We start from the raw sequence: 10,758 nt of genomic DNA, 5'->3' as shown, positions 1-10,758 counted from the left end.
ATAGCATATATAATATTAAAAAATTATACAAAAAATTATATAATATAAAATATATTACAAAAATATATCGATAGAGAATATATTTTAAAATATAAAAAATATGTATGTATTTTTTATTAACGAAGTGGTCGATTTTTCGTATCATAAAATTCATCGATAATAGAATATGTGTCAAATTTTTCAGCAATTTTTTTAATATAATTAAAAGACAATTAGCAAGAAATTCATCTTTCATTTTGTTTCTGAATTATTCTTCACAATATTCATAGCTGAAAAAGATTTCTCACTTGTAGTAGTTAAAACATAAAAAATTAATACCAAATGAATAAAGAAAGACGCTTACAAGAAGAAAAAAATCCACTTTATGAGATTTGAAAAATTTTATTTAATTTAAAAATATTAGTAATAATATATTTTCAGATTTTTTTAATATTATTACTTACTTTTTAGATATTAGAAATCATTAATATTTAAGTTAGATTAGACTTTTATTTATATTTAACTAAATACTAAATAAATATATATATATATATATATATATATATATATTGTAATGTGTATATATATAAAGATAGAAAGAAGTATTAAAAGTAAAGAGATAGAGAATTGCATTTGTTTATTGTTACTGTGTATAAAGCCTAAGTTCATTCCTCTATTTATACAAATTCAAGGTTCACTTTTTTAAAGGTTGGAAAGCATGCACCGCACATTCTTTAATGCTTGTACTTTTCAATAGTACTTGAATACAGGAAAGAATAATGCTGAGTAGACATTGAATGGATATGGACATCCATATTGTAACACTCCCCCTTGGATGTCCATTTAGGATTATGCCTCATTAAAACCTTACTAAAGAAAAATCCAGTGGGAAAAAACCTTAGTAAAGGAAAAAGAGTACAATATTCTTTGTGATGAAAACTGCCTCATTAAAAACCTTGTCAAGAAAAACCCAATGGGAAAAAACCGGACCAAGGAAAAAAGAGTACAGTCTCCCCCTCATGCCGACATCATTTAATGTCTCGAAATCGGCGCATCCCATCTCATGTACCAATCTTTCAAAGGAGGATTTTGGGAGTGACTTTGTAAATAAATCTGCCAGATTGTCACTTGAGCGGATCTGTTGGACATCAATTGTCCCTTGATTTTGGAGATCATGAGTGAAGAAGAATTTGGGAGAAATATGCTTTGTTCTATCACCTTTGATGTATCCACCCTTAAGTTGAGCAATGCATGCTGTATTATCTACAAATAGGACAGTTGGAGCTATCTTATGATCAATCAGTCCACATGATGACAGAATATATTGAATAAGACTTCTGAGCCAAAAACACTCGCGACTAGCTTCATGAATCGCTAGTATTTCGGCATGATTAGAAGATGTTACAACAATCGTCTATTTCGTGGACCTCCATGATATAGCTGTACCTCCATATGTGAACAGATATCCTATTTGAGATCTCCCTTTATGTGGATCAGACAAGTATCCAGCATCTACATAGCCAACTAATTGTGACTTGGATCCATATGGATAAAACAATCTCATATCAACCGTTCCATGAAGATATCGAAAGATTTGTTTGATTCCACTCCAATGTCTTCTGGTTGGAGAGGAACTATACCTTACTAGTAAATTCACAGCAAATGATATATCGGGTCGTGTATTATTAGCAAGATACATTAGCGCTCCAATGGCGCTAAGATATGGTACTTCTGGACCAAAGATATCTTCATTTTCTTCTTTAGGACGGAATTGATCCTTTTCCACATCCAAAGATCTTACGATCATTGGGGTACTTAATGGATGTGACTTATCCATATAAAATCTCTTCAAGATCTTTTCTGTGTATGTTGTTTGATGAATAAAGATCCCACTTTTTATATGCTCGATCTGCAGGCCGAGACAAAACTTAGTCTTTCCAAGATCTTTCATCTCAAACTCTTCTTTTAGAGATTTTATAATTGTTGGAATCTCTTCAGGAGTTCCAATAATATTTAAATCATCAACGTACACAGCAATTATAATGAACCCAGATGCAGATTTCTTTATAAAAACACATGGGCAGATATCATCATTCTTGAATCCGTTTTTGGCCAGATACTCAGTAAGACGATTATACCACATTCGTCCAGATTGCTTCAGACCATATAAAGATCTTTGCAATTTGACTGAGTATAACCCTTGCGAATATTCATTGGATGGTTTAGATATCTTTAGTCCTTCAGGGACTTTTATATAGATATCCCGATCTAATGAGCCGTATAAATAGGCTGTTACCACATCCATTAAATGCATATGCATTTTATGATATGCAGATAAACTGACCAAATAACGCAATGTTATCGCATCCACTACAGGGGAATATGTTTCTTCATAATCTATACCGAGCCTTTGTGAGAAACCTTGTGCCACAAGTCGGGCTTTATAGCGCACAACTTCATTTTTCTCATTTCGTTTTCTCACAAATACCCACCGGTATCCAACAGATTTTACATCTTCTGGTGTACGGACTACAGGTCCAAAGACTTCACGTTTTGCAAGTGAGTCTAATTCAGCCTTCATGGCTTCTTTCCATTTTGGCTAATTATTTCTTTGTCGACATTCTTCGACTGATCTTGGTTCAAGATCCTTACTTTCATGCATGATATTTAATACCACATTGTATGCAAATATTTCATTGACAATTGTCTTATTTCGGTTCCATTTCTTTCCTTTAAAGACATAATTTATCGAGATCTCGTCATTTTCACAATTTTCAGGTACCTGAACGTCTTCTGGCGTTAACACTGTATCAGAATTTTGGACAACTACAAGTGTCTCTACTATGTCTTTTTCAACAGGAATATTATTATTTACCTCTTTTCTCTTTCGGGGATTTTTGTCTTTGGAACCGACAAGCCTGCCATGCTTCTGGCATGTATTTGCTTCGGTGGCAATTTGTCCAACTGGGACATCAATTCGAATTGAAGCATTTTTCGCTGGTATATACGACTTGGTTATCCTCTTTGTATCGAAAAATGCATCAGGCAATTCATTTGCTATTCTTTGCAAATGTATAATCTTTTAAACTTCTAGTTCACATTGCCCTGATTGAGGATCTAAATGCATCAATGATGATGCATTTCAATTAAGTTCATTTTCAGGAAGCTTATTCTCTCCCCCTAATGTTGGAAATTTTGATTCATCAAAATAACAATTCGCAAACCGGGCTTTAAACACATCTCCAGTTTGTATCTTAAGATACCTCACTATAGAGGGAGAATCATATCCAACATATATCCCCAATTTTCTTAGGAGTCCCATTTTGGTGCGATTAGGTGGTGTAATGGGAACATATATCGCACACCCAAATATTCTTAAATGAGAGACATTTGGCTCCTTGCCAAAAGCTAATTGCATAGGAAAGAACTGATGGTAACTCGACCTCAAACGAATAAGTGCTGCAGCATGTAAAACAGCATGCCCCAAACCGAGGTTGGGAGATTTGTTCTCATAAGTAAGGGTCTAGCAATTAATTGGAGGCGTTTAATAAGTGATTCTGCTAACCCATTTTGTGTGTGAACATAAGCTACTGGATGTTCAACACTTATTCCATTAGCCATACAATAAGCAACAAAAGCTTGTGAAGTAAATTCACTAGCATTATCAAGGTGAATTGCTTTGATTGGATTTTCTGGAAATTGTGCTTTTAATCGAATAATTTGAGCCAGTAATCTCGCAAACGCCAGGTTGCGAGAAGACAATAAGCACACATGTGACCATCTCGAAGATGCGTCTATTAAGACCATAAAATATCTAAAAGATCCACATGGTGGATGAATAGATCCACATATATCACCTTGAATCCTTTCTAGGAATTCAGGGGACTCAAATCCAATCTTTACTGGTGATGGCCTTAATATAAACTTTCCCTGAGAACATGCAGCACAACAAAATTCACTAGTTTTAAGAATCTTCTGGTTTTTTAGTGAATGTCCATGGGAGTTTTCAATAATTCTCCTCATCATGGTTGTTCCCGGATGACCCAATCTATCATGCCAAGTTATGAATTCATTTGGGCTAGTAAACTTCTGGTTTACAATGGCATGTGATTCAATTGCACTAATCTTGGTATAATACAACCCAGATGAAAGTGAGGGTAATTTTTCTAATATAACTTTCTTATTTGAATCATGAGTTGTGATACATAAATACTCATGATTTCCCTCATTCATTGTCTTAACATGATATCCATTTCGGCGAATATCTTTGAAACTCAACAAGTTCCTCAGGGACTTGGTAGATAATAGTGCATTATTTATTATAAATTTTGTTCCTCCAGGAAACAAAATTATAGCTCTTCCGGAACCTTCAATCACATTGCCTGAGCCAATAATAGTATTAACACATTCTTCTTTTAGCACAAGATGGGTAAAATATATATCACTTTTGAGAATAGTGTGCGAACTTGCACTATCCGCAAGGCATACATCTTCATTACATATCCTTGCCATTCTCTTCAAAGACAAATAATAATAAAATAAGTAGTATGCACAGTTAAATTGAATAATTGGTCGAAATTATTTTTCCAAGAAATACTGCACATAAAAATAATGTCATATACTAAAATTTTTTTTATTAAAAACATGACATATTTAATGATTTCAAAATTCATAAATATTAATATTTCATTATTTATATACATCACATTTGAAATTTAAATACATAGAAAATAAAATTTAATAATAAGTTCTTTACATTATTTATTTACATGGATATATAACAATCCCACACTTTAAACTATTCCATCATTGATCAAATGACCAATATTTCTTTCAAGATCTTCAAAAAAATCAGATACATCATAATGAGTGGTGGAAAGATATATAAAGATAGAAAGAAGTATTAAAAGTAAAAAGAGAGAGAATTGCATTTGTTTATTGTTACTGTGTATAAAGCCTAAGTTCATTCCTCTATTTATATAAGTTCAAGGTTCACTTTTTCAAAGGTTGGAAAGCATGCACCGCATATTTTTTAATGCTTGTACTTTTCAATAGTACTTGAATACAGGAAAGAATAATACTGAGTAGACATTGAATGGATATGGACATCCATATCATAACAATGATGATACTTTTTGTGTGTATTATTTTTTTACTAATATATTTTTCATAAAAATTTGCTAATAATAATAAGGTGAAAACTCAAGGGCAATCGACTTCACGTGAAGTTGATAATTGAGAATCGTTAAATAATTTGATTGATTTGACTAAATTTTCATTTAACAGCTCTCAACTATTAAATTCACGTGAAGTCGACTGCACCTGAGTTTCCACCTAATAATAATAATAAAGTGACGTTAGGAACAAAACCAGTTTTTTGGTCCGCTTCTTCTCATCCATATGGACCATTGGACGGACCCCAAAAAAGGGAATTAAATGCTTAGAAAGTTTGAATATCTAGTAATGGCGTACACGTATATATTGGTTTAGCAAATAGTATTGAATGAATACATAGTTGATTCAAGAATTTTAGTAATGGATGTGTGAGAGAGTGTATATAGGGACTAGGGAGAGATCAGAGATGGGTGTGTGGGAATCACGACAAGACATGACATTGTTGGCACTCATTACTAAACTAAACTACTATCAATACAATCCAATCCAAACCGCGTCCTACTTTCTCGGAACTCACCTAAAACTCCTCCAACAGTTTTTTACACACACCACCTAACCAAATCAGGAAAATACTGGGAAAAGAGAGAGCCATCAGGGTGCCGCAGAGATACAAACTAAGAAATGAAACAGAACCCTGGGAATGTGTCCTATGATCCTCTGAGATCATCCTGAAAACGCACCAATACATTCATAAGGAATTCAATCAATATATTATAAAAATAGATTATTGTTTATCTATACATATATTTTTTGTTGGCCTGAACCCTCAAACCTGCATCAATCATCCTCTACATTGCTCAATTCCCAGCAAGAAAGAGAGTTCCTTTCTTGCACCCTTTTGTCCCTTGTGCATGGTAATTCACTCACTTTCTCTCAATGCTTTAACCTTTCCAACTCATTTTTATTGATGCCATAAAAGCTTACTTGCGGATGGGGTTATTCCTTTTTCTTCTTTTGCTTTTTATTGCCTTTCTTTTTTTTCATTCTGATTATGTTGGTTGGTTCTAGAAATTCTCTATCTTGTTGGAAATCTATTCCTTTTGTGGAGTTTTCTCATCGTGGTTGAGATTTGTTTCAGCTCTGCATGCTCCTGAGGATAATTGAGACGAAAGCATTGAGATTATGTCTTTGTTGAGCAAAAGCTTGTAACAAAGAGATAGGATTACACAGAATGAGGGACCCTGATTAGATCAGAGCTTCCATTATACAAAACCTTTGCCAAGTTAATTGAGTTTTTCTTCTTCTTTGTTCGAATAGATTCTCTTTGTACAGCGAAATCCTAGCAATTGTGTACATTGTATTGCATAGAATCCTGGCTATCAAGGATTATAGATACCGTCTCAGTCACTCTGGCATTGGTTTCCCATAGAAATGGGAATGAGATGGAACATATTTAGATTTTGGCTCAGAATTTATGTTTGCTTAATTGCTCTTTGGGGAATCCAAGAGTGTTGGTCTCTTAATGACGAAGGTGATTTTCAAATATTTCCTTTTAGTTAATAGTATTCTTTTTCCCATTCATGAAGAAAGGACGTAATGCAATCATTATATATATATTGAAACATGCTTCCATTTACATGGAAAGTGCAGGAATAGCTTTGTTGGAGTTCCGGGCAAGAATAACTTCTGATCCTTATTTTGCTTTGGCAAATTGGAATCCAAATGATTGTGATCCCTGCAAGTGGTTTGGTGTTCGTTGTGTTGATGGTAAAGTGCAAACATTGTAAGTTCCTTTCTTTGTAAGTATTCCAATGATGCAGATGCAGTATTGTTTATCTTTATTCTTAGCTAAGAACAAAAGCTTGTTGTAGCTTTTCCTGGTTTTTCAAGGTAGTTGCTATTGCCACAGAATTTGATCGGAAACTGAATATAAACATTGCTGTTACCTCTTGTAGGGACCTTAAAGGACTATCTTTGGAGGGGATATTGGCTCCTGAGCTTGGAAAGCTTAGTCACTTAAAATCTCTGTATGCCTCACAACATTTCTTCCTTTTGTTGTTTCTAAAAGTCTTTGTTTTCTCTTCTTCAATAATGGCAATCACCTTCAATTAAACCAAACTGATTAACCAGAGTTGGACTTTTCTGATATGGATATGCTTCCTCTGCTTTTGAAATAGCATTTTGCGCAAGAATAACTTTTCGGGCGCTATTCCGGAAGAACTTGGAGATCTAGCCAAGCTGGAGCTATTGGATTTAAGGGAAAATAACTTGAGTGGAATTATCCCAACAGAAATTGTCAGGTTGTTATTGCTAAAACACTTGTAAGTTAACTGTATGTTGCATGTGCATGCATTGTTGGAAATTTCAGTATCCTCTAATGGAGTTATATTTTTACTCTAGGTTGCTTTGTAACAATAACAATGAATGTGGTGGTTCTGAATATGACAATGATGGTGGGTGTTCTCAATACGACGATGAAGGTGGTGGTTCTCAATATGATGGAGAGTTCAGATTTAAATCACTACTTGTTACCAATTTTTCAGAACCTCTAACAACATTGGTTACATGCATCAATAGAAAGTTTGGACACTGGTAAGCATATCTTCATTCATTTTTTTTTTCCACTTTGATCAAGCCAGTTCAATAGTCCCATTGCATGCTTTTCTTCCATTGAATTTTTGTGCTTGTATTAATTTGTTGCCCCTTTTATGATTAAAAAGTCTGTAATCTTTTTTTGTAAATTCCTAGCCTTCTGAATTGATGTTATATGCAGTGTGTGGAAGAGCAACTTGAAGGAATGGAATGAACCAGATTCAACGGTTAACCAAATTAAAGTAACACTTGCAAACTACCTCAGTGCTGTTGTGCTGCAACTGTGTGTAGATAACTTGACATCATCTTAATCTTATTCTGCACCTATGTTTATACCTTAATCATGTTCAACTTACTAACATTTTCTACTCCTCTTTGAAGGTTTAAGCTAGGAAAGTATACCCTAGATGGAAATGAAGAGAATTGTTGCGACCTTCTAACCGGTGAGCCGAGAAACTTCCCTGAATTATGGTCTATTGAGCAACCGAAATATTTCCCTATCATTGACATTCAAAAAAATCTTGCACCATGCAGATTCTAATGAGATAGGCAATGTTGAAAACGTACCGGATCTAGACAATTCGGCACGTAGGAAGCTACTTGATCAGTCCAGTAACCTTGCAGCCGCGCCATATAGTGGCGAGGCTAATATAGGGATCAGCACTGACCCGGTTACACAAAGCAGTGGGGGGTTCCCAGCTGTGCCAGATGCAAAACAGAAGCAGAATCAAGCACCTCCAGCTCCACAGCTGCAGCCACCTTCTGATCCTAAAAGTGATGCTTCTTCTAGTGCAAATAAACCAACTCAGCAACCACATTCAGATAATGGTTCCTCTGGGAATTGGAGGAAGTATATTCTTATTATTGCACTTGTGATTGTGTTGGTCATTGTTATCATAATCATTATTTGCATTTGGCGTAAAAGAGCAGTGAAGGTAATAAAACCATGGAAGACAGGAATAAGTGGACAGTTGCAAAGGGCATTCATAACAGGTAATAGTTCCAATCAGTAAAAAACAAACTACAAGTTCTACATGGATCTTACTTAAGTGGAACTTCAATTGATGCAAACAGTACCATCTATTCTTTAAATGTAGGAGTCCCCAAGTTGAATAGAGATGAACTAGAGACAGCTTGTGAGGATTTCAGCAATATTGTTAGTACTAAGTATGATGAGTGCATCATATACAAAGGAACCTTGTCCAGTGGAGTTGAGATCGCTGTTGTTTCTACTGTGATTAAATCTGCCCAAGATTGGTCAAAGAACACAGAGTTGAACTACCGGAGAAAGGTTTTTCTCCATCTAAACCTCAATAGAATGAAAAGGATTGAATGAAAAGTCCCATTTTTCAATTTGATAGAGACTCTCAATCAGTTCTTAAATTCTTCTTTTGCTAACTTCTTTTTCCCTCCCCATATATGCTTCAGATTGATTCTCTGTCCCGAGTAAACCACAAGAACTTTGTTAACCTTATTGGCTACTGTGAGGAAGAAGAACCATTCACAAGGATGATGGTGTTGGAGTATGCTCCGAATGGATGCCTATTTGAGCATCTGCATGGTAAGAGCATTTTCTCAAGTCATTACCTTTAGCAAAGCAAAATCAGCTTCAACTGTGTTCTTCCAACTATAGGCTGAGTTATCTATGTTTTGCTTCTTGCTTTTCTCAGTTAGGGAAGTCGAACGTCTCAAATGGAGTGAAAGGATGAGGATTATCATGGGCACTGCCTATTGTCTTCAATACATGCATCATGACCTGAACCCACCAGTAACACATACTGACCTTAATGCACATTCGATCTTTTTGACAGATGACTTTGCCGCTAAGGTATACACTTTCTCATCAGTTTTCTATTTCCTTTGTTATATGTTAGCCTTAGACATCAATCAAGTAACACACCTCTCCATTATTATATTGTTCTTTCATCAGATTGCTCAGACCACATTCCGGAATATCGTATCACGCTCTGAGGCAAACAAAGAGAGGAGAAAGAAATCTGAGTTGCCACCCCATGATGATCCTGAAACCAATGTCTATTGCTTTGGGGTGCTGTTGCTAGAGATCGTTTCTGGGAGATTACCTCACTCTGTAGAACAAGGCAGCCTTCTGGATTGGGTGAGTATGAAACACATCTACTGTTTTTTTTTCCCTTCTTCTTGTTTAAACTTTTTAAATGCAATACCATTGTTATATGCAAATATATTTAATGAGTGAATGATCATAATGAACATCCTAGGCTGCTGGGTACTTGAACGACAAGGGAAACTTCAAATATCTGATTGATCCAACTCTGCAATCTGTCAAAGACAATGAACTTGATGTCATATGTGAGGTGGTCAAAGAATGTATCCAACCTGATCCAAGGTTAAGACCAACAATGAGAGAAATCGCAATCAAATTAAGGGAAGCTCTTAGAATATCACCTGAGCAAGCAGTTCCAAGATTGTCTCCACTTTGGTGGGCTGAATTGGAGATCTTGTCAGTGGAAGCCACTTAATTAAGTTTTATCTGACTCTCTTCTATTTGGTTTTTGTTCATAGTCAAGTGTCTCTGTAGCCTTTTATCAAGCAGCAAGAGTGCAAGTTAGGATATTTGCTAGTCAAGTTCTTTTTGCTTCATTTTCTTTGGTCTTGATCCTTAAGACCTTAGCCACTCATGTCTCAAAGGAAGTGTGTTTGTGTTGTTGATCAACTTTGGGATCTAAAAATTTTAATTTAGTATTGGGAATTTGGGATGTTGATCCCCACTCCCTATGCAACTTTTGAATAGGTGAGTATAGGTCTATAGATTATTGAATTGTTCATGTAATGAAATGAAACTAGTACTTTCTTGCTCGCTTGATCTGTCATGTATACAAACAATTTCTTACTATATTAGTGCTTGTGCTCTTGTGCTCCACAAATGCAAATGAAAATGTACATCCAAATACATTATAATTAAATCTGAATAGTTAATAATACAAACAAACACGTACTGATGTTCAAATTTATCATCTTACTTCAGGGGTTATCAAGTGGATCAAATTCATTAATGAATATAAAAATCAATAAATTGAATACCACCCAAGCATT

General features: G+C 34.9%; 1 protein-coding gene across 3 annotated transcripts; it reads left to right on the top strand.

Annotated features, from left to right (window-relative positions):
• Positions 5,527–10,728, top strand: LOC107621842 (protein MALE DISCOVERER 2-like). Of its 3 annotated transcripts, none has more exons than XM_021113938.1 (14): positions 5,527–6,008; positions 6,233–6,625; positions 6,745–6,877; positions 7,050–7,121; positions 7,272–7,415; positions 7,495–7,686; positions 7,868–7,969; positions 8,068–8,129; positions 8,221–8,679; positions 8,784–8,977; positions 9,115–9,247; positions 9,357–9,514; positions 9,617–9,802; positions 9,924–10,728. In XM_021113938.1, exons 2-14 carry the CDS (start codon positions 6,526–6,528, stop codon positions 10,182–10,184), a joined length of 2,196 nt encoding a protein of 731 aa, XP_020969597.1. In that variant the 5' UTR covers positions 5,527–6,008; positions 6,233–6,525; the 3' UTR covers positions 10,185–10,728. The 3 variants fall into 3 exon arrangements, with proteins under 3 accessions (XP_020969597.1, XP_020969598.1, XP_016179312.1); XM_021113939.1 differs by having other exon boundaries at positions 5,529–6,008; positions 7,272–7,394; positions 9,924–10,727; XM_016323826.2 differs by lacking the exon at positions 5,527–6,008 and having other exon boundaries at positions 6,095–6,625.

Source organism: Arachis ipaensis, chromosome B10 (genome assembly GCF_000816755.2).
Source record: "Arachis ipaensis cultivar K30076 chromosome B10, Araip1.1, whole genome shotgun sequence".
NCBI classification, from domain to species: domain Eukaryota; kingdom Viridiplantae; phylum Streptophyta; class Magnoliopsida; order Fabales; family Fabaceae; genus Arachis; species Arachis ipaensis.
Note: the sequence above shows the minus strand (reverse complement) of the source record. Positions and strands in the feature narration are given on the sequence as shown.